The following is a 23,468-nucleotide window of genomic DNA, read 5'->3' as shown; positions in this document are numbered from 1 at the left end:
AATAGTAGCTTATTTACAAAATTCAAATACATTCCTTTTGAGAATAGATTCTTCCAATTTCCCTCACCCCCCACCCATCAACTTGTACAACCCCATGATTAATACCCCCTCCCCCTACACATCCTCATCCCTCTGCTTCCACCCTCCCCCCATTGGATTCTTATACTCATTCTACAATAATGGTTTTATACAATATTTATTCTTGTGGGACTGAGTTAGTTCACTCTAGCATAATGCTCTCCAGTCTCTTCCCAAGGTAGGTTAATAATGTACAAAATCATTGCTCCTTTGTGCTGCATAGTATTCCATTGTGTGAATATACCGTCATTTCTCAATCCATTTGTTTGTAGTTGGACATCTAGGCTGTTTCCATGTTCTTGCGATGGTGAATAACACTGCCAAGAACATTGGTGTACAAATCTCCATTTGAGCCTCAGCTCTCATTTTCTCAAGGTCTATTCCAAGTAGTGGAATAGCTGGGTCATATGGAATTTCTATGTTCAGCTTTGTGAGGCTGTGCCAAACTGCCTTCCAGAGTGGTTGTACCCTTTTACAATCTTACCACCAATGTATAAAGTTTCTTCAGTATTCCCATTTTTCAGACTACTCTGCAGGCAGTTATGTTATGACTGCAGTTGGTTTGTGGTCGAGTTGCAACTATTTGAGCGGATTCCAGTTAAGTGCAGATGCTGAAACAAGCCTCCCAGAGGCTTCACTGGTCAGGGCTCTGTGACAGCCCACTGAGATTCCCGACATGCTCTTCTGTGTCCAGGCACCAGATGGGGCCTCGGCGGCACCTGTGTCAACGTTGGCTGCATCCCCAAGAAGCTGATGCATCAAGCAGCCCTGCTGGGGGGCCTGATCCGAGATGCCCACCACTACGGCTGGGAAGTGACTCACCCTGCCCTGCACGACTGGTGAGAGCGGGCGCTGGGCATCGCCAGTTCATTCTGTCCATCACAGGCTGGGTGGGAAGTGTGCTGATTGCGTTCCCGGGAGCTTGTTATGGGCCACAGTTCTCAACTGCAGATGACTCTGTCCTCCCCCTCAGACATTACCAGCAGATGTTTCTGCCTGTCACAGCTTGAGAAAGGGGTGCTGGCTCCACAAAGTGGAGATTAAACATTACCCAGTGCACAGGCCAGCCTCCCTGACCGCAGGGAACGCCAGGGCGGCGTGGTGGGGTTGGTGAAGCCTCCTTCAGGTTCCCTGCCTCTGAGGATGGGCTGGTCGCAGCTGGATTGTACGTGGGTCTTCTCAGAGCCCACCTCAGGCCCAGCTCGGCCGCTGTGATGGCGCATAGACAGAACCCACTGTAAGAATGCTCTCTCTTCAGGACGTGGAGCTGACTGCACGCTGCTAGCTGGGACCAGGGATAGTGGCACGTGCTGCTACCTTTCAGACACCTTCATCCCTTAACCTTTGCACTGGGTGGCTTATTAGGGAAAGAGCCCTGGTGTCAAACCGCTAAGACTGGCGGTAAAATCTCCCCAGCTCCTCGGGAGAAAGGCCTGGCCATCTGTCAAAATTATTGTTACGCACAGTAGAGCCAGAAATTGACCCAATAGCAGACTCTTCAGTGGGGTTTTAGAAGCTGTAAATTGCATGAGAGGAGATTGCTCATCTTTCTCCTATGGAGCAGCTGGTGGATTCGAACCGTGTACCTTTGCATTGGCAGCACAGCTCCTTACCACTGAGCCACCAGAGCTCCCTCTGTCAAGGTTACAGCCTAGGAAACTGGGACACTCCTGCTTTTTTTTGTTTTTTTTTTTTTTAGAAACTCTGCCACTGACGCATCTGTCATGCCTTCATGTGTCTGTCATATTGTGTGTTTCCAGGAGAAAAATGGCAGAGGCCGTCCAGAACCACGTCAAGTCCTTGAACTGGGGCCACCGCGTCCAGCTGCAGGAGAGGTATGCACGCTGGTGCCCACCTTTCCGTCCCCTGGGACCGTGACCTCTGAGGACCGGGTGACTTTTCTGGCCTCAGGTTGTCGTGTGATGCCCCTGACCTGGCTTAGTGAGCTCCCGCCTGGCACACGCCCGGGGCGGGCTCTGAGGGGACACAGCGCTGGGATGAGAGGAGGGGGTTTCTGTGAGCACAGGTGCTGGGATGGAGGGGACTGAGGAGCACATAGAGGAACAGCCTAGAGGCCAGGGCTGTGCTGCAGCTGAGGGACAGATTTCTTTAAAAACAGGAAAATGGAGCTCGTGTGCAATGCTCATTGGAGTCCCTGGGTGGTACAAATGTCAGGCACTTGATCTTGAGCTGAAAGTTTGACTGTTTGAACCACCCTAGAATGCCTCAGAAGTCGGCCCTGGTGATCCAATTCTGACATGTGCAAACGCTGTCCTCATGGAGGCCCAGAGCAGTGGCCAGGCTTGGGGACCATCATGGGAGCACATGTCCATCTTCCGGGAAAGTCCCTCTTCCCAGCCAGGGCCAGCGCACAGTCACATGGAAGACATCCTACCAGTCGGCATGGCTGTCAGGAAAGAGAAAGCCCCACGCACGCCTAGAACCTCCAATCTCACCTCCCACTGCACAGTTTCTGTCATCCTGAGCCCTTGGGCATCCTTGCCCAGATTGAGGATGCTGCACCCCCTAAGACCTGGAATCACAAGACCCTGGCAGTCCTTTGGGGTTCTGCAGCCCAAATGCTGATCTGTCCTCCTTTCCTGAAGCTGGTTCCACCTGCAGGATCTGCTGCCTGGGCAGGCTCTGGGCTCTGCATCACCTTATTGCCAGTGGTACCTGGCTGTGCCCTGTGCTGTGGCTGGCAAGGGGGATGGTGTCCCACTGAAGGTCTGGTGACCTTCATTTGTGTGCTAAGTGTCCCCCATGTGGTCTTCCTGGTGCTTTGTCCCCAGCAACTGTCTTGTGCCGGGGAGCCAGCACCCCAGATTCTAAAGGCTTCCTAGCTGGGAGCAGCCCGTGTCCCTCGTCTGGGTGAGCTTTGTTCCCCAGGGCACAGTCAGGCCCACGTGGCTCTGGTCGACCAGGAGAGAGCAGCCCTGCCTCCCATACCGGAGCAGGACGACATACACATTGTCGTTGTTGTTGTTATGTGCTATTGAGTCTCTTGCGACTCATAGCGAGCCTATGTACAACAGCCCTAAACTCTGCTCTCTCCTGTGCCAATCGCACTGTCTCTGACACTCCCATCCCAATTACCCCAGTCACTCAATCAATCCACCTCATAGAGGGCCTTCCTCTCCTGCGCTGTCCCTCCACCCTACTAAGCATGATGTCCCTCTCCAAGGACCAGTCTCTCCTCACAACATGTCCAAAGTATGTTAGACGGAGCCTCAGAATCCTTGCTTCCAAGGAGCCGCCCGATTTGACCCTTTCCAGGATGAATCTGTTTGTTTTCCTAGCAGTCCATGGTATTCTCAATACTCTTCTCCAGCACCAGAGCTCAAAGGCATCAATTCTCCTTCTATCCTCCTTAGTCATTGTCCAACTCTCTGATGCATAACAAGTGATTGCAAAGACCCTGGCCTGTATCAGACGCACCTTAGTCTCCAGAGAGACACCATTGCTCGTCACTACTTTAGAGAGGTCCCTAACAGCAGACTTATTTCAAGGGCCAGACAGGGAAGGCATCACCCCACAGCAGCTTTCCTCAGCTCGAGAGCGAGGGAGATATGAGGCTGGAAGGAGGATGGTACGAGGGGAAGCAGCCCCAAGCTGCGGGGCACCCAGGCCAGCCTGGTCCTTTGTCCTTAGTCATTAGACAATACGGGCAAACAGGCCCTGGGCCCTGTGGTGCTGGCCTGGGCCCCTGAAGGCAGGTAGTGTGTGTCTGCCCAGGAGGAAGCAGATGGGAGGCTGGGTGGCTGGGTGTGCTGGGCCCTTGCTTCTTGGTGGGCTGTGCCAAATGGTTAGGCCTGGCCCTTTGTGGGGGCCTGTCACCTCTCCCCTGAGATATCAGGTTGCATGGCTACCTAGGGCTGTGGCTCTGGTTGAACCTGGTCCTCGTGCTCCAGGGAGTTCTGGGAGATGGAAGATGTCCTGTCATTCCTTGCATGCATTGGTGCCTTCCCATGCCTTAGACCCCACCAGAGCTATGACGATGGGCTGTGGGCCTTCCAGCCTCTGGATTTGTCACCAGGTTTACTCCATTCATTCAGAAAGATATTTGAGACTCTCATCTTTATCTTGCAGAAAAGTCTCATACTTCAACATCAAAGCCCACTTCATCGATAAGCACACGGTGTGCGGTGTTGCAAAAGGAGGGAAAGAGGTGAGTATCTGGTGCAGAGGGAACGCCGTGGGCCACACTCACATGGGTCCAGCCTCTGAGCTTCCTCAGCCGTTGGAATCAGAGACAGATTTCTTTAAAATCAGAGGAGAATGGAGCTTGGGTGCAATGCTCATTGGGTCCCTGGGTGGCACAAATGTTAGGCACTTGATCTTGAGCTGAAAGGTTCACTGTTTGAACCTCCCTAGAATGCCTCAGAAGTTGGCCCTAGTGATCCACTTCTGAGAGGTGCAACCCCTGTCAGCACGGGGCCTCTGAGCCTGCTGGCCAGAGGGTCCTGCGTGACCCATCACTTTCTCTGGTGACTCTTAGACTCTGCTGTCAGCTGACCACATCGTCATCGCCACTGGAGGACGGCCGAAGTACCCCACGCACGTGAGTGTCCCCTCCCAGCACCACTGGGCGCGTCTGTGGCCTCTGGACTCGTCCGGTCCCCGGCCCTCATGCTGTGCGATGCTTTTGCTTTATTGAGATTTAACTCGCGTACTATAAAACGAATTTTATGAACCGAGTACCATAAAATTCACCCTTCTGAGCTGTGTCATGCAGTGACTTTCAGTCAGCAAGCTGTATAATTATCCGTTAGCGCCGACTAATTCCAGAGCACTTTCATAACAATGCAAAGAAGCCCTGTCTTCGCTGGTGTTCATGCCTGTCCCAGCTTCCTTCCACTCTCTGCTTTCTCTCTATAGAACTAAAAAACTCAATTCTGTCAAGTCAGAACCAACTCATAGCTGACCCTCCAGCAGATTCCCCCTCCTTCTTGTTGTGTATTGTCGAGTCGGATCTGACTGGCACAGGAAGAGACTGCCCCTCCTTGCTCCTCCTTCTCCAGCGGAGCATCTGGTGGATTTGAACCAAGTGTCTTTGGGATTGCAGCACAGCTTCTTGCCTCTAGGCCACCAGAGCTCCCTTCCTCCCACAGTTTTTCAGCGGCTGTAAATCACGTGAGAAGAGATTGCCCATCTTTCTCCTGCAGAGCAACTGGTGGATTTGAACCACCTGCCTGTGACTTGGCAGTTACTGTTTCATTTCAGCTGGAAGGATTCCCTTTAATATTTCTTTTTACTTTAATTTTTTTTATTTTATATTGGTTTGCATACAAAATCCATATACATTGTGTTTCACGCTTTCCTTCCTTCACATTGTGTTTCATACGCTCATTCCCATCGATTGCATTTTATAAATCCCTTTACTATTTCTTACAGGGCGAATCCACTAGTGGTGAATAACTTCAGCTTCTCGTTGCGCTCTCCTTCCTTTTTGAAAGATTGCTTTGTAGGACCTGGAGTTCCTGGCTCACAATTCTTTTCCTTAATCACTTTCAGCGTGCCCTCTGGCCTCCCTGGTTTTTGATGAGCAATGCACAGTCAGATGCTAATCTTGCGATGTGTGGTCATTTATCCTGCCTGGAGTGTTCGAGGTTGATACAACAGCCAAGGTCATAGTTGGCGACAGCAAGCCACTCACCTGGCAGCATGAGCTCAAGTCAGGCTCATTTAAAGCCCCTGAAAGTCACATACACACACACACATATGTTCATTTAAAGCCCCTGAAAGTCACACATACACACACACACACACACATTCATTTAAAGCCCCTGAAAGTCACACACATATGTTCATTTAAAGCCCGTGAAAGTCACACACACACACACACACACACACACACACACACATGTTCATTTAAAGCTCCTGAAAGTCTCTCTTTCTCTCTCTCACAAACACACACACACACACACACACACACCGTTTATTTAAAGCCCCTGAAAGTCTCTCTCTCGCTTGCTCTCTCTTTCTCTCTCTCTCACACACACACTCACACACACTGTTTATTTAAAGCCCCTGAAAGTCTCATACACACACACACTCACACACGCACATACACTCACTCTCACACAGGTGCCTTATGGAGAAGGGCTGGCTGACCGCACATCCACACACTCACACACACCTTTCACCCAAAGACCTTGGGAGAAGGCCTGGCCTGGCCTATCCTGCTGCCCTCTCCTGTGCCTGCTACCTGCCATCTCTGGCCCTTGACGGTGGGGTGCAGTGGGAGCTCCTAGGTGTCAGGGTGCACATGACAGCCGCCCCCCACGGTCCTGCCTGCAGACGCCCGGTACCTCCCCACTGCCCATCACCCCCTGCTCTGCCTTGCCATGTCCCACCCGCTCTGCCCCCTGAAGCTTGTTTGTATTTTAATCCCCTCTGATTTTAATAGGCCTTTTCGTTTTCCTTGAGCAAACCCTAGACTTTATTTTTTCTGCCATTTGGAACTGTAAACTGTTTGAAGTCCCATTTCCTCCCTGGGAACACATCTTACTCCTCATAGACCAGAAAGAGGACCCTTGCGCCTCGTAGCTCCCCCAAAAGCTCAGCAGCCCTTTCTGAGGTCACCTGGGGACAGGCTCCCATCAGGATATTAGGGTGATCTGGAGCCCACCTGTGCTGGCACCTCGAGGGGGCCTTGGTGGGCCCAGCCCTCAGCCTTGTCTCTCACATGAGATGATGCCCATCCTGTACTTCAGGACCTGTCCTGCCCTCCAGCCTGATCTGGGCTCGAACCCCACTCCTCACCGCTCTGTGCACCCTTCCTGCCTCAGTGGACAGGAACCCCCTGGCTCGCCCCCAACTCCACCAGCCTCACTGACACTCTAGCCCTCGCCCTTGTCTCTATGGTTGGAAGCCCTGACTTCAGCTCCTCCAGCTGCTAGCTTGCTGTCCCTTGCTCAGTCGGCCTCCTCTCTCTGATCCTGGGTCCTCCCGGAGCTCTGGGCTGCTGCGCCCTTGACCTGCACGCCTTCCATCTTTCCTGCTTTGCACGCATCCAGAACAGACTTGTGCAGCTCTGATGCTCTGTTTATGTGGCCCCTGCGTCCCCATGACCCTTTTGGCCTCAGTGCCTGAGGTCTGAATCCAGAGAAAGGTTCCAGAAAACAGAAGAAAGACCCTCTCTTCCTGACCCCTCCTGGAGGGCACCTGCTGGCTGACCTGACCATCAGCAAAGGGCACAGCCCACACAGCTGGAGGCCAGGCACATGGGACCTGTGTCAGATCCAGCGAGGCCAGCATCTGTCCCCATGGAAGTCACGCATCAGCTGGAAGCTGGAGTGGTGCTGGTGGAGCTGTGCGTGTGGGGAGCAGGCCTCCTCTCGGAGGAGGTCCCAGTGACCAGCCCACTGCCGTCTTCTCACTCACCCGTGTGTCTCCCGATAGGTGGAGGGCGCCTTGGAATATGGAATCACAAGTGACGACATCTTCTGGCTGAAGGAGTCCCCTGGAAAGACGTAAGGCCCCGAGTGTGTCCTGTCTGTTCCCGGGGTTGCATAGACCTGGCTTTGCTGTGCCCGCTCTGATTTAGGAAACAAAGAGAAAGCCTATTTCTCATCCTTCCTCACAGCTGTTGACCCTCTGTGTCCTGTGACTGGGAGGCGACAATGTGGATTCTAAGTCTAGAGCAATGATTTTCCAGCAAGGAGCTAGATGGGATCCATTGGTCCCGTTGTGGGCATTGCTGAAATTAGGAGCGGGGTTGGAAATGACCTTGGTCTGGCCCCTCCCCTCTATCATGTCTCAGCTGTCATCTGATTCACGTGTAGCTTCTCCTGACATTTTAAGAAAGGTCCCAGGGCTTCAGCAGCCACAGCCCAGTGTGGGGGAGAACCGAAGATGTGGGTGGTCTCACCCTTCCCAAGCCATGGGCGTTGGGATGGGCCTTCTCTGCACCCCGCAGACCTAGACCTTCTTGTGGGTGGAGAGAGGATTTCATGCTCGCAGGACCCAGCACGGCCACCAGAGGGCGGCAGAGGCTTGGCCATCCATCCTGGAGCTGGGCTTCCTCCAGACCTGGCCTTGCAGAGCACGAGTGAAAAGGTGTGCACACAGACAGGTGTGCGTGCACGTGTGCGTGTATGTGTGTGCGGGCATGCATGTGGAAGGAGTGTGCATGGAGGGGAGTGTGAGGGGTGAGTGATAGCAGAGAGTGAGGAGCACATGTGTCCTCTGCACGGGTGAGCAATGCACACGTGGACGTGAATGTGGAAGTGTGTGTGAGTGGATGCCGTGGCACCCAGAGTAACAGCGGATGTGTCCTCTGTGTGTGAGTTAGAGTGTGTGTGTGGGACGCATAGGTGACATGGGAGGAGAATAGGAGCATTTCTGTGGCCTCTGTGCAAGGGGAAGTGTGTGTGTGTGTGTGTGTGTGTGTGTGTACACACGTGTGTGTTGCACGCCCCTCTCTTCTTTCCCTCAGCATGAGTGAAGGGTCTCGAATCCCTTGAATGTAATCACAGTAGTGTGTTGTGTGTGTTGAAGAGTGACTGTGTATGTTTGAGTGTCTATGAATGAGGTGGGCGTGGGCGTGAGTGTGTATGTGAGCATGTCGCTGGGTGTATGTGTGACGTGCGTGTCTGAGTGTGACAACACGTGTGCCCCTGGGTATTTGTGTGCAGTGTGTTGGCAAGAGTGTGACAGCGTCCGTGTGAGAGCATTAGACTGTGTCTCTGGGTATTTGTCAGTGTGAATGTGCACGTGAGTGTGTGAATATCTGAGTGTGTCTCTGAGCGCATGTGTGGTGTCTACATAAGTGTGAGAGGACGGGAGTGTGTCTGTGTGTGTGTATATGGAAGAAAATGTGTGTGATGTGTACTTAAGTGTGCAAGTATATTAATGTGCGTATGTGTGGTGTGTACAGTGTAAGAATGTGTGTGTGTGTGTGTGTGTGTGTGTGTGTGATATTGTACCTAAGTGTAAGAGTATGTGAGTGTGTCTCTGGGTACGTGTGTGTGTGTATAAGTGATATGCACCTATGTGTGAAAGCATATGAGTGTGTCTCAGGGTGTGTGTATGAGTGTGTGTGTGGTGTGTACCTAAGTGGAAGAGTATATGTATCTCTTGGGATATGTGTATGTGTGTGACATGTACCTAAGTGTGAGAGTTTGTGAGTGTGTCTCTAGGTATGTGTGTGTGTGATATACCCATGTATGAGAGCGTGTGTGTGTGTACCTAATTGTGTGTGTGTGTGTGTGTGTGTGTGTGTGTGTGTTTGTGATATTGTACCTATGTGTAAGAGTATGTGAGTGTGTCTCTGGGTACGTGTGTGTGAGTGATAAGTACCTAAGTGTGAGAGCATATGAGTGTGTCTCTGGGCTCGTGCGAGTGCGTGTGGTGTGTGGACAAGTGTGACGCATCTCTTGATCCTTGACCTGCTTCCCGACGTTCCTTTCCCTGGAAATCGCTGGCCAGTGCAGATGGCTAAGCCCTGGCCCGTTGACCTGTGCCTGGCCGTCCAGACCCACTCGGAGGGGCCTGGGGAGCGAGGCTTGGAACTCTGTCCTGACAGGGCCTGGCCTGGAGTGCTGTGTGGAGCAGTCTTGCTCTGCGTGTGTGGGGTCCCTGGGAGTTTGGAAGTGCCCGGTGGCAGCTAACAGCAGGACCCTTTGGTGGCCTCAGTCTGTACCGTCCTGTGTCTCAGGGGTGGCAGCTTGTCGGTTGTCTTTTGGCTTTTCACAGGGTGCTTGCTTGCCTGTGATGTGCACAGGCTGGGGGGTAGGTGTCCCTCTCTAAAATATACCTTAAACCCTTTACACTGCATGGCTCTGAGATCGAGTGTGTGTGCAAAAGAGTGACACACACTTGGCAGAAACTGCAGTGTTTTCGCCCAGCACTTAGACGGCCAGAGTCCCTGCCACGTGGTCTGTGTTGTGAGCGGGTGTGAGGAAGGGTGTGGGCGTGAGCGTGAGCGTGAGGGGCGTGCGAGGTGACGTGTGAGGAGAGGAGGTGTGTTTGTGTGTCCAGATTGAAGTGTGTGTGTGTGTATGGATGTGCAAATTGGCATGTTACATGCGTGTGTATGCTGGAGTATATGTGTGCATGCTTATATACGTGTGTGTGTGTGTGTTGCATGCTGTGCCCTCTTTGTCAGTCTTTCACACTTCATAAGGCCTCCTACCCCGTGAACCTATCCCCTGCCTGTTGATTAGTCTGGAGGTCACGTCCCCGTGTGCACCTGGCCGCAGCGCCCTCGTCCCTGTCTGTTCGAGGGCCTCACGTATGTCCCTCTGCACCGCTCCAGCCAGGCCTGCACGTCCTTCTTCCCAGCTTTCTCTGTCTTGTTTTGATTGCTCCTGCTGGGACACAGACGCAGTCAGCCAGCACCCCTCGCCCCCGGCAGGCTTCTAGAATTGGGATAGAAGCGGTTCACTCTGTTGCTCTTGGTGCTGCCTCCTGGCCATCAGCCCTGCTTGTCGCCAAGGGCCGTCTCTCGGTGTCCCTGTCCCACGCCTTTCAAGCCAATTTCATATGTCAACTTCGTATGATCATGCTTTGGGGCTGGTTTTCTCTTGCATTCAGAAACAAAACAGTGTCTCCAGGCCCCGGAAGGTGTTAGGTTCCAGTGTCAGGGTAGAAGGATCGATGCCTTGGAGAGCACTATCAAGTTCTGTCCAGAGAAGGTTGCCGGACAGACAGACACTCACAAAAGCCTGTAGTGTCTGGTTTATTAGTGAAAGATGAAAAGAAACACAACCAACCATGCACACAGTGCACGGTCTAAGAGTCAGACAGCGGGTCCCCTCTGGCAAGTGAGAAGGAGCAGTGGACTAGAGACAGAGTTCCAGAATTTATGGGGTCTTCACCCTAATTGTATAAGGGACTCTGGTGGCTTGGTGGTAAGGAATTGTGCTGCCAATCCAAAGGTACACAGTTCGAATCCACCAGATGGTTGTTCCACTGGAAAAAGATGGGCAGTCTCCTCCCGTGAGATTTACTGCCTGTGAAATCCCGCTGGAGGGTCAACCAGGGTCAACCCGCTGCTTGGTTCCAGCTCGATGGTACATAACACCACCACCACCTTCCTAATCTTAACCGTCTGTTGTTGTTGTTATGTGCCGTCGAGTTGCTTGCAACTCATAACGACCCTATGTACAACAGCCCTAAACTCTGCTCTGTCCTGTGCCAATCGCACTGTCTCCGACACACCCATCCCAATTATCCCAGTCACTGAATCAATCCACCTTATAGAGGGCCTTCCCCTCCTGCGCTGTCCCTCCACCCTCCCAAGCATGATGTCCCTCTCTAAGGACCGGTCTCTCCTCACAACATGTCCAAAGTGTGTTAGATGGAGCCTCAGAATCTTTGCCTCCAAGGAGCCACCCGGTTTAACCCTTTCCAGGACAAATCTGTTTGTTTTCCTAGCAGTCCATGGTATTCTCAATACTCTTCTCCAGCACCACAGCTCAAAGGCATCAATTCTCCTTCTATCCTCCTTGGTCACTGTCCAAACTCTCTGATGCATAACAAGTGATTAGTGGCTCTTTCTGATCTGTGGCGAGAAGGCAGCTCCTTCTTCCCCAAGGTCTTGGTGCCCCCAGTTCCAGACGCAGCACTGTGGATCGGGGTGGAGAGGGAGTTCATCCGAGGCTGCAGCAGTTGTGTCTGGCCCCGCTTCTGTATTCCCACTTCTTCCTTGGACCCTCACAGCCACATTCCCTTTGTCCTCCCAGACCCTCACAGGAGGTGCTGGGTGCTGTTTATTTCTCCCTTTACTCGTGCAGGCGGCACATAGTGGGTGTGCAGGACAGGCCGAGAGGCACAGGCGGCACACAGTGGGTGTGCGGGGTTGCCGACCTCCTCTACCCCGAATGTGCCAGGGCGGCCGAAGAAGCCAAGGAAGACCCGGCCTCAGCTATTCTGGTCAGGAAAGAAACAGCAGTGTTTATTTTCTCCCTCCAAAGAAACATTTAGAAGATGTTTTAAAGCTCTTTCGTTGAGAAGGAATCTAGGTATGTTATTGTTTAAGGGAGAGAAGGGGGCGGGGGGGGGGGGGAGAAAAGTGTTTGTGGTGTACCAGTCACCCGTTTCATTCTGAGCATGATTTATGTGAGGAAATGGTTTTTTTTAAGAAGAAGGGGGGAAAAAATTAAGCTGGAGATATATCCCCTGTACGATGCTTCTGTGAAAAAGCGGCTTTTGTCCGGTGCTGTTAATGCAAGTTGTAACAGTGTAATATGGGAGTCAGTGTTTACATGTTACATTCCTCAGCTGTAGTCAAAATAAGCCTGCAGGGTCTACAGTAGCATTTCTGTATTTTATCAGCTTGGGTCGGGCCGAGGGGGAGGCAGCCGCTCACACTTGGAGGGGCTGTTTCTGCCAGATTTATTTGCCTTATAAATATTCCTCGTGTTTATTTTAACTCGCCTTTAAAATGGAGCTGAAATGAATATGGACCTCAGGGCCGCTCCTCTGGCCCCGGAGCGTCCCCCAGAGCAGCCGTGTGGGGACGGTCACAGGCCCTCTCAGTCCGGGAGGCCGGGAGGCCTGGAGGCCTGGCTGCTGGTTCAGGGGTGCAGCTGGCTCAGGGGTGCGGCAGGACTGGCTGGTGCTTGTCTGTGTGAAGCCGAGCGCCTGTACCCCCTGTCTGCCAGGGGTGCTGCATCAGCTGGCCCGGCCCCCGATGCCCCCAGGGGCGGCAAGTGGACGTGGGGGCCATGGAGAGCCCCTCTGTGGGTTCTGCAGCCGCACGCTCCCACAGTCACCAGGAGCACTGGGGTCTGGTCACTGCAGCCCAGCAGTGGAACGCTTCACCCGCTTCTGTGGTCACCTCATGGGCATTTGAAGACCCTCTCACCCTTTCCTGGTGGTCAGGTCTTGGGAGGAGCAGGGAGCCTAGACAGACAGCAGAGACAGCGGCACGGGGGACAGTTAATCCGTGTTCCTCATTGCATACGGGGAACTGGCAACTGGGGCCAGCACCAACCGAGCGCCCCAGTTCAGAACCCCACAGAGATGGGTCAAATGTGAAGACCCCCTGGCTTGAGGCAGTGGGTGTCTGGAGCCAGCTCTGGGGTACAGCACCTAGGGGGCCTCCACCACTGGCTGTGTCTCTTCCATTGTTCATATTTCCTTATTTTTCCGGGGAATCCCAAGACCGGTGGGAGAGTGGGGAAGACTGAGGGATATGGGAGAGGGGGACCCCAGGCAGGAACAGTTGGGGGAAAATGATCAATGTGGGCACTGCAGTAGGCTGGACCCTGCAGGGGGGAAGTAATCGAGGTTCACAGTAGATGAGGGCCTGGCATGGTCAAGGCTCGGGGGGGGTCAGAGGAGGGCCCAGCGTGGCTGAAGGTGAGGCGGAAGGGACCTAGTGTAGCTGAGGCTGGTGGAGGGGGCCGAGGCTCTGGTGGCCATGCAGCTTCCCTGGTCTCTGCAGGACTCAGGTAAGACCTCCCAGCTTGTCCATCCCAGGCCAGAGATCCCCTTACTTCTTACTGTTGAAGTCTATTGAGTGAGAACCAATCCGTAGCAGGAGGTTTTCAGAGTCGGTAAATCACAGCAGAGGACACTGCCTGTCTTTCTCCCTCAGAGCAGCCAGTGGATTCGAACCACTTACCTTTGCCTTGGCAGTGCAATTCCTTACCACTAAGCCACCAGAGCTCTTGCCTCTAGTTCATATGTATCCACAAGCCTGAGCCCCTCTCATGCCACATTTCAGGGTTCGGGTATCAGACAGTGAGAAATCTAGGTCACTATGCACCAGGGGTCCCTGGGCCCCCGAGGGGACAGTCACCTTTTCTGCATTTTCCCTGCCCAGCGGTCAGGTCGCGGACGCGGGCTCTGAGTGTCCAGGTCAGCCCCAGCATAGCCGCCTGCCCCGTAGCAGCGGGGGCTGCGCTCAGAGCCGTGTGCCCCTCGTGGTTGCCCTGCACTCCTGCCTCCCAGGAGATAGTGTTCATGGCAAACAGCATGGCTGGGCCTGCTTCTGACTGCTGCTTCCCCTGGCTGAGAGCGAGCCCGCCTCTCCACAGCCTCAGGGACCCCCCGGCCCACCCTGCAGTCCCCCCACCCCGCTCTGTGAAGATTCCAGCAGGGAGGGGAAGAGAAGGCAGGGAGGGTATTTGTGTAAACTGAGCTGATTTCACGCTGCCTGTCAGAGCTGCCCTGGAAGGAACGTTTTTAGGGTTTTTTAAAAATTTTTTATTTTTATTTATTTCAATGAACATCTACAGAGATTTTGGATTTCCATTCATTCATTGTTGCACTTTTCTCCCCGCCGACCCCACTCCCACCCCCCCAGCCCCTGTTCGCTCCTCTCCTTGAAAAAGCAAAAGAACATTTTTTTAACCCTTGTTATAAAGCCAGAAGCCACCTATTCCCACGTGCAAGAGAAATATGTTAAACTGTACCCCACACGGTGAAGACCCACAGATGGGTGCCCGTGGCCACTGTTATTCTTGCCCCACTTTCTGCTGGGTCTCCGTGTTTGAAGTGGCAGCCCGTGCCCAGTCCCCTATCCTCAGGTCTGCCACTCACGTCCCCAAGCCGGTCACATGTCTGTCCCTGCACAGCAGGCCCTGCCAGGGCCCCGGCTCTCCTGGAACGGCACTTTGAGGTGGATGCCCCCACGCAGCAGGAACAGGGATGAAGGCATCCATCCTCTTGAGAGGCACATAGGGATCTCCGAGCCTGGGCTTCTGGGCCTGAGCGAAGGCGTCTTCCTCCTTCACGTTTGAGGAGAAAGCTTGGACCGGCCCTCTGTTCCCTGGCTCATTGTCACGTTCACACCCTCAGAGGGAAGCTGCCCAGAGTCCATTTAAAATGGACTTGAGGGCTGGAGAGTGAGTGGCGTGCCTCCCAGCGTTGTGAAGACTAAGTCACTCCAGGGCCCTTCTATGTCCGGTGATTTCTGCCCTCAGATGTCCAGGCGAGGCCTTGACTGGTGACGCTTCTCCCTAGTTGAGGAGCTGACCCCGCCCTCACAGCCACCCCTAACCATCCCTGGCCACATGGGCCTTGGAGCTCCTGTAGCGGCCCCCACAGGGCCCCCTCTAGGTCTCTCTTCCAACCAAAGGCCTGCCAGGGCACTGGCTCAAGGCTCCAGCATGGCACCCGCTCTCCGGGACTCTGACTGCTTCCAGCCTGCTCCGGCGCGTTCTTCCTCCAGCCCGTTTGAAGGGACGTTGCTGGCTGAGTTCTCCTGTCCTAAAGTTAAGGACGAGAACCGAATACAAACCAGCCCCATTGCTGCCCTTGTTCACAAAGAGGAAAGGAAGTCCCAGACCATCCGGTGAGGAAACATCCACTTTCCCACTGAGAACATGTCCACCGCACACCCCTGCCCTCCCCTCTGAAAGGGTCCGGAGAGCAGAGGCCAGGACAGAGCTGACCTCACTTGCTTGTCCTCCTCCCCTCATCCCCAGCCAGCACCACTGCAGGAGGCTGGGCATGTGGTCTGCCAAAATAGGAGGGGTTTTGGTTTGTTTTTTTTTTTTATTCTTTCCCCAAAATAAGGAGGCAGAATTGCTGCATCCTTAGCAGCGTCCACAGGAAGCCTTGAGAAGCTCCTTGGTCCAGCTTGTCCCCAGCTTGCAGGTGGAGGCAGTGACAACCCTTGTGGACAGGGCACTGGTGCTTTTCGCATGACAGTATCTGCTTCACAGAGACAGGAGGGCCGTATGACAAGGAGGTGGCTCGGCTGGCCAGGGGAAGAGACATCCGTGCTGCCCCTTAGCACTTGCTCCAGGGCCCATGGCAGGAGCCCGAGCAGAGGGCCCCTGTGATTGGCATCAAAGCTCGACACCAGTTCCATTTTTGCATTTAGGGCAGGATGTCCACAGCAGCTAAATTCTGCCCTGGGTTCTCTTTAAGTATCTCCTAATTTCATAGCTCAAAGGAAGACGTGCATTTCCAAAACATCAAGTTCAAAAGCGTCGAGGTGTTGTAATTTTGGAAAAGTCCCTAAATGTCATCATTGTTAGTTGCTGTTGAGTTGTGACCAAGTGTGTGCAGGGTGGAATCACTCTGTAGTGTTCTCAAAGCAGAGAGCTGGGCCTGGCTTCTGGGGTGCCCAGAGTGAGCTTGAACCACCAACCTTCGGTGGTCATGCCACACTGGGGAGCCTGTGTATAGAGATATGTCTTGTATATGCAGGAGAGAGAGAGTGTGTGTGTGCGTGTGTGTCCGTCCATGGCACTGTGGCGGTGTCCCTTGCCCCTCTGGTCTGCAGAGCCAGCTGGCACGGGCTGGTCTGGGCCCACCTCACATCCTGCAGCCACAGCTCCCTCCACTCGTCCAGACAGCAGCAACTCGTGTGGCTCTGTCCTCCCTGGCTCCCCCGAGGAAGCTTCTTCGCACTGGTTGCTTCCTGCAGGGCCCCTGTAGGAGTGTTCCAAAGGATACGCCGCTTTTTGAAATGGAATTATATCATTAGTACCTGCCGGGATTAACGCTGACACCGGGCTTAGCCGCCTTTCCAGCACCTCCTCTTGTTCAAAGGCTGAGGGGTGAGCCGCCGAGCCCACCCACATGCCTGAGCTGGGGGTGCTGTTCTGTGCGTGCATGTGTGTGTGTGTGTGTGTGAACCCATGCAAGCTCATGTGTGTGTATTTCTGTTCTTGTGTATGTGTTCTTATCTGCGTATGGATGTGCATATGTGTTTTATGTGCTCTCATGTACGTTAGTGTGTGTATGCCTTTACTTGTGTGTATTTCTCGTGTGTATATGTGTGTGTATCATGTGTACATCTGCAGGTTTGTGTGCATGTGCTTGTGTGTATGCAAATGTGTGCACATGGACACATAAGAGTGCCTGGTCTGTGTGTGCACATGTACATATAAGAGTGCATGGTCTGTACATGCACGTGTATGTGCTGGTGTGTGTACATGTACACATAAGGGGGCATGATCCGTGCATGTGTGTGCTTATAGTGTGTGCACATGTGCATATAAGCATGCATGATCTGCATCGTGTGTGTGTGCACATGTACATATAGGAGTACGTGATCTGTGTACGTGTATACTTGTGTGTGCACATGTGCATATAAGAGTGCATGTGTCTTTGTGTACACATGTATATATAAGAGTGTGTGATCTGTGCACGCGTGCATATATATAAGTGCATGGTCTGTGTGTGCACGTGTGTATACTTGTGTGTGCACACGTACATACATGAGTGTGTGATTTGTATGTGCACATATATGCATAAGTGCATGATCCGTGAGTGCATGTGTGTGCATGTACATATAAGAGTACACGTGATCTGTGTGTGTACACGTGATCTGTGTTTGCACACATGTCTGTCTGTCTGTATAGAGAGTGTGGAGTTGAGAAACAAGAGTGATCTTGGGCTCCCAGGGAATCTTTCAGACGCCTCTGCTGGTCTCGGTGTCCCGTCTGCTATGAGTGCCCTTGACCCTGACTCCTTTAATCCAGTGAGCTCTGAGGGGCCTGGCACCACATGACAAGACTGCTCAGGCACGTGTGGGCCTCCCAGCCTGGCCCTGTAGTCCGAGTACATTCTGCCCACAGACAGTGGGTTCCTCCCCACCCCCCAGGCACAAGCTTGCTATTCTGTGACCTGTCCCCTGCTGCCAGCCTGGCCCAAGAGGCCCAGAGTGACCCGGGCTAGGCTGTCAGAGCAAAAGTCTGTAGTTCTCCCGCCTCAGTGGCACGTGGTCTACAGAGCCTTGCGGTAGAGAGTTCTAGACCTTTCCATCTACTGAGCTGACAGCGCTGCCCGTGGGCTCCAGGGCCAGGGTCCCCCACGCCAGCTGCTCCTCCTAGCACTGTGGCCATGCCTGGACATTCACTCTGCTTTCTGCTTCTATCGCAGGTTGGTGGTCGGGGCCAGCTGTATCCTTTCTGGCATGGGGGTGACAGGCTGCAATTCTTGCTTCCTGGGAGCAGGGGTCATGCCTCCAGCCCCTCACCTTTGTAGAGCAGGTCGCTTGCCTCCTGGACCTCGGCACTCAGGGGTCACTCGGGGTGGTGACCTCTGCCCCAGGGACCACTCGGTGCTGACCTTCTGTGGCTGGGACTTCCTGGACACATCTCCTGGGACTAACACTGGGAGAGATGGGCTCACACAGGCGGCTGGACGCAGGCTGCATTGTTCAGAGAGAATGTGGATCGGGGTGGGGCTGGGGCTGAGGGGGTGGAAGGTTTGCTGAGTACAGGCCACCGGCAGCTGCCTCCTATCTGTCAGGGATGGCTGCTTCTTCCCCGGGAGCCCCAGCTGGTGAGTCTCTGTCACCATGCAAACCCTCGTCAGGTTAAACTGCCAGGCCACAGCCCCACGGGCCTGAAAGGAGCCGCCTCTGTTGAGCTGACGGAGCCGCTGCCTCCAGGGCCAGCCTGAAACGTGGGTGGGAGAGTGAGCGGGCTTCCGTGTCTTGCTTCCCCTGGGAATTTTCTCCTGGGGCTGGCTACCTGAGGACCAGCAGCCTCCTGAGGGCCTGCGGCTGACCCTTCTGCTTCGCGGTCACACTCTCCTTCCTTAACCACCGGCCACAGACGTCGCCCTCGAATGTGCCGGCTTCCTCTCCGGCTTGGGCCTGGACACCACGTTGATGATGCGAAGCATCCCCCTGCGTGGCTTCGACCAGGTACTGCTGCCCGGTGGGCCCTGCCGCCAAGCGGTGTGTACTTCCCGCCCTTTCCCAGACTCAGTGTGAGCATGGGCTGGGCATGGTGTCCGTAGGAACAGGCCCAGAATGGAGCTCAAACCAAATGCCAGAGTGCATGGGCCTGGAGCAGAGAACCCGTGGGGGCCGCAGTGGTCCAGGGAAGCGTCTGGGCCTGCCGTTGTCCGGGGAGAGCACGTGGGCAGAGACAGGCATGGCCGGGAAGTCATGCATTGGACAGGGATGAGATTTGAGAGCTGTAGAGGCCAAAGTCCTGGCAAAATACCTTTTGGTGGGTGCGGGGTGGGGTCCCTGACTTCACCCTGCTGTGGGTGGCAGCGCGGGTGGGGAGCTGGAGCCAGGGTCCAAGGCTGGCATCTGGTGGGCGTAGGTCTGGTGTTTGGGAGAATCTGCAGTGCTGAGCTGTCCCCCCTGTTCCACACATTGACCAGAGGGTGCAGAGAGACCCCCATAATGGACCTGTGGCCGGGAGATCCAGACCCTCGGGCCTCCACGGAATGAGTGGCCCTGGCTGAGACCACCAGGGCAGCTGGAGGCCTGTAGATGATCTATGTCCTCATGAGATCACCAGAGAGTGAGGCAGGGAGAGCCGAGGGCAGGGCATGTGCCCGGGGGAAGATGTGGCCATGGGACGTGGCTCAGGGATCAGGACTTCAGGGGGGTGGTGTGGGCGTGTCTCACAGGGTGGCATGGATGCATGGTTCTGGCACACAGGCCCAGACCACATGGCCCAAGCAGGACCGGGGTGACCAGAATCTCTACGCGGCCCATGCAGGCTTGGTAGTTTAAATGCAGATTAGGCTAGACTCTTTAAGCTTGGAAGGCTCCAGAAGGCTATAGAAGGATGAACTGCTCCCACCAGGACGAGGGCCGACGCAGGTCAGGGCTGGCCTTCCTGAGGGAGGCCTCCGGGCCCTCGATCGCAGACAGGTGCTCCCAGGCTGCCAGGACAGGCCGACACACCTGTGCAAATGTCAGCTGTTTGCTCCTGAGAGGACTTAAACGGCTACTGTTTATTTTCTCCTGCGAGAAGAGGCCGTGGGCCCACCAGGCCTCCGGCTGCTCCAGCTGGGTGTCTTACTCCCCAGCCCGGCCCCAGGACCCCACCCTGACCTCCCCGCCATCCACAATGAGGGCAGAGGCAGGGGGCCACCTGGTGACTGAGGAAGGAACCTGGCCACACAAATGGGCACAGTGACAGCTCTGGACAAGCAGGGCCAGTGGGGACACAGGACACAGCTGTGTCTGGCCAGCCTGGAATCAGCAGAGAAGAGGTGCTTCTCTGCAGCTGATAAACCCGTTGCCTGAGCGGATTCTAATAGAATATAGATTCAGTAGGGTTTCCAGAGCAAATTCTGGTGGCTTATTGATAAGGAATTGCACCTCCAATGCAAAGGTATGCAGTTCGGATCCACCAGAAGCTCTGCAGGAGAAAGATGAGCAGTGTCTTCCCGTGTGGTTTACTGCGTCTGAAAACCCGCGGCGGGTCAGCTACGGGTTGATTCCAGCTTGACGATCGGCCACCACAACAGTGATGGGCCCATGATGTTGGCTAGAGATGGTGTGGCTGTTGTCAGGTGCCTTTGAGTCAAGTGTGAAGCACAGATCTGAACCCTGCCCAGTCCCAGACTGTCCTCATCACCTCTGACACCCTTGACCTCACGACTGTGTGGTCACTGTGTCGTCCACCTATCCTGCTCCTTAGCGGCCAAGACGGCAAAGGTGTGTCTCACATACCCTGGGCGTGTTGTTGGGATGGAGAGAGACATCATGCGAGCAAGCGTGGAGGGTCAATGAGCAAGAGGAAGACCAGCTAGAGATAGCCGTTGACGTTTAAGACACGTTGGCGGATTGGCACAACCATTCTGGAAGGCAGTTTGGTGTTTCCTCAAAAAGCCGAACATAGAAAGTCCATATGACCCAGCTGTTCCACTGCTTGGAGTATACCCTGAGAAAACAAGAACTGGGGCACAAATGGAGATTTGTACATCAGTGTTCACAGCACCATTATTCACTATTGCAAGAACATGGAAACAGCCCAGATTATCCAACCACAAACAAATGGATTGAGAAAGTATGATACATTCACACAATGGAGTTCTACGCAGCACGCAGGAGCAATGACTTTGTAAATTGTTGCCTAACTTGGGAGGGACTGGAGAGCCTTATGCTGAGTGAACTATCTCAGTCCCACAAGGATAAATATTGTATGAAACCATTAAAAACCATATTGGTGGGAGGCGCGGTTGAGTCCATAACACCGTGTGAATCCTGGCCATGGTGTGCAGGGACAGATGTGGTGCCAAGAGGGGCCAGTGTGTCCAGCTGTAGAGGAAAAGTGGGTCCTGGATGAGGAGAACTTGGACAAGGCCCCCCACTGGGCAGGCGGGAGGCACCTCCCAGCAGACCCCTGGCAGCCCTGATCTGGCACTGTCATGCCTGGGACGCACTGGCTCTCTGTGCATGTCTCACTTGCTCTCTTGTGCCGGCAGCAAATGTCTTCCTTGGTCACGGAGCACATGACATCTCACGGCACACATTTCCTGAGAGGCTGCGTACCCTTGGGGGTCAAGAGGCTCCCCGACGGCCATCTCCAGGTGACCTGGGAGGACCGGGCCTCCGGCAGAGAGGACACAGACATCTTCAACACTGTCCTGTGGGCCATTGGTGAGTGGTGCCGCATGACACCCACGTGTCTATCTCAAATCTTGGGGGGGACAGGGTCATCTTTTCCTTCCTGGTAGCAGTGAGGGTCTCCCCCATATACTGACTCTCAGGAGAGTTAGCCCCCTACACGCAGGATCCCCCAGTACCCCCACCTGCATGCCAGGCTGCTGTGTTTGTGATCTGGCCTGATTTTGAAAGCACGCGTCAGAGAGGCCTGAGCATCCGGAAAATAGACAGTTAGGCTCATTCTTGGTCCTCCTGGCTTCGCATTGCTTTAGCTAGATCACTTATGAAGGTCGGTCACGTAAGACCTATGCGTCCCCCACTAGGTTTCAAGTAGGTGGGTTTCTCTTGGGGAATCTGGAACGGTGGCCTATTGCTTAGAAGCTGAGTTGCAATCACAAAGGTATGTGGTTCAAATCCACCAGCTGCTCTGTGGGAGAGGGAGGGATGGGCAGGCTCCATCCGTGTGATTTAAAAGCTGCTGGAGGAGCAACAGTGAATCAGTGATGGCGTGCAACAGGGGCAGCAAAATTTCTCTTGAGCAGATGAGATCTGCTTTTGGTTACAGTTCGGCTGCAACACTAGCTGTTGTCATGTTGTTGTGTGTCAGGTGACCCCGCTTTGTAAATTACAAGCAGCTTCCTTCAGTATCTGGTACTTCGGGCAGCTGGCTGTGGCTCTGCAGGACAGAGGTGACAGTCTCGCTAACCAGTCTTCAGTGTCCACGCCTCACATATTTATAAAGCCCATGTCTAGGGAAGATGAGGAGAGCCAGCTACCACCCAAAAGTGAGGGGTGACTCCAGGACTGGGGCTCCTCTGTGCCCTGAATCTGCAGTCTAAGTCACTGGCCCCTTGAGGAGGAAGGTGGGGCTTGGCACAGCCAGAGGGGACACTGCGGGATCCAGGCCTTGGCAGACAGATGAGGCTGGGAGGGGTACCCTGAGCTCTGGGGAGGAGAATCAGCAAAAAGGTCATCCTACCCAGTCCATCCTCATAGAGAGGGGCCCAGATGCCCACTCCACCCCTGCCCTCTGTGTGCCCGGGGCATGGCCGTCGGTGCACTACGGGTCCCACATCAGTGAGTTACCTGCTCAGATATCTCCACCCAGGCTGTGACCTGGGCTCCTAACTCTGTCAGTTATACATTCAAAGTTGGAGCTGTTATGGTCCTGCTTTCTCACTGTGGTGGCCCTGTCACCTGGAACGGTGGTTGTTCTTCACTCTGTCAACTGTGACTCATAGCGACCCTGTGAACAATGGATCTGAACTCTGTCCTATCCTGTGCTGTCCTCTTGAGGCCTTTCTTTTTTTAAATTTTTTTTATTATTTTGTGTGTGTATGGTCAAATCAGATCTGACTGGTACAGGAGGCAATTGTCCCTCCTTCTCCAGTAGAGCATCTGGTGGATTCGAAGCGCTCACCTCTGGGTTTACATTTGCAGCTTTCTGCCACTAGGCCACCAGAGCTCCCTATATGATGAGCCCTTTCTTTTCTTTTTTTTTTAAGAGCCTTTTCTTATAGTCACTGTGTCAGTCTGTCTCATTGAGGGTCTTCCTTTCTTTGGCTGGCCCACCACCTTTCCAAGCATGATGTCCTTTTCCAAGGACTGACCCCTCCAAGCAACATGACCAAAGTATGTGAGACAGAGCTTCATCATCCTTACCTCCAAGGAACGCCCTGCCCTGGCTGCACTTTCTCCAAGACATAACTAGTTTGTCCTTTTGCCTGTCCATGGGCTATTTAGTGCTCTTCTCCAACACCACAGCTCAAAGGAATCCATTCCTTTACTGGTACTGAGTGAATAATACCAGTGTAAAGAGCCGTCTGCCCTGGCCAGCACACGGTGCAGCCGGGAACCAGCCAGCACACGGTGCAGCCGGGAACCAGCCAGCACACGGTGCAGCCGGGAACCAGCCAGCACACGGTGCAGCCGGGAACCAGCCAGCACACGGTGCAGCCGGGTACGTCCAGCACACGGTGCAGCCGGGTACGTCCAGCGCACGGTGCAGCGGGGTACGTCCAGCTGGTTCTTGATGTTTGTCATGACTTGGTGAGTGCAGCATCCTTGGACATGACAGGAGGGCAGAGCTGTGCTAGTAAGTGTGTTTCTGGAG

The 23,468-nt window shown here is 54.1% G+C and overlaps 1 protein-coding gene across 1 annotated transcript in view; it reads left to right on the top strand.

The window, feature by feature from the left end:
- The window catches only part of TXNRD2 (thioredoxin reductase 2), a 50,996-nt gene that overhangs the window by 9,614 nt on the left and 17,914 nt on the right, over nucleotides 1-23,468 (top strand). Inside the window, exons 3-10 of the mRNA XM_006890450.1 lie at nucleotides 773-917; nucleotides 1,839-1,913; nucleotides 4,168-4,246; nucleotides 4,577-4,639; nucleotides 7,483-7,553; nucleotides 17,872-17,891; nucleotides 18,552-18,643; nucleotides 21,175-21,349. Of these exons, the coding sequence (XP_006890512.1) occupies nucleotides 832-917; nucleotides 1,839-1,913; nucleotides 4,168-4,246; nucleotides 4,577-4,639; nucleotides 7,483-7,553; nucleotides 17,872-17,891; nucleotides 18,552-18,643; nucleotides 21,175-21,349 (661 nt within the window). The 5' untranslated portion in view covers nucleotides 773-831. The remainder of the gene's footprint in view (nucleotides 1-772; nucleotides 918-1,838; nucleotides 1,914-4,167; nucleotides 4,247-4,576; nucleotides 4,640-7,482; nucleotides 7,554-17,871; nucleotides 17,892-18,551; nucleotides 18,644-21,174; nucleotides 21,350-23,468) is intronic.

This window comes from Elephantulus edwardii, unplaced genomic scaffold (genome assembly GCF_000299155.1).
Source record: "Elephantulus edwardii isolate Elephantulus edwardi_28Jun2011 unplaced genomic scaffold, EleEdw1.0 scaffold00089, whole genome shotgun sequence".
NCBI classification, from domain to species: Eukaryota; Metazoa; Chordata; class Mammalia; order Macroscelidea; family Macroscelididae; genus Elephantulus; species Elephantulus edwardii.
This window is presented reverse-complemented; position numbering and strand designations above follow the sequence as displayed.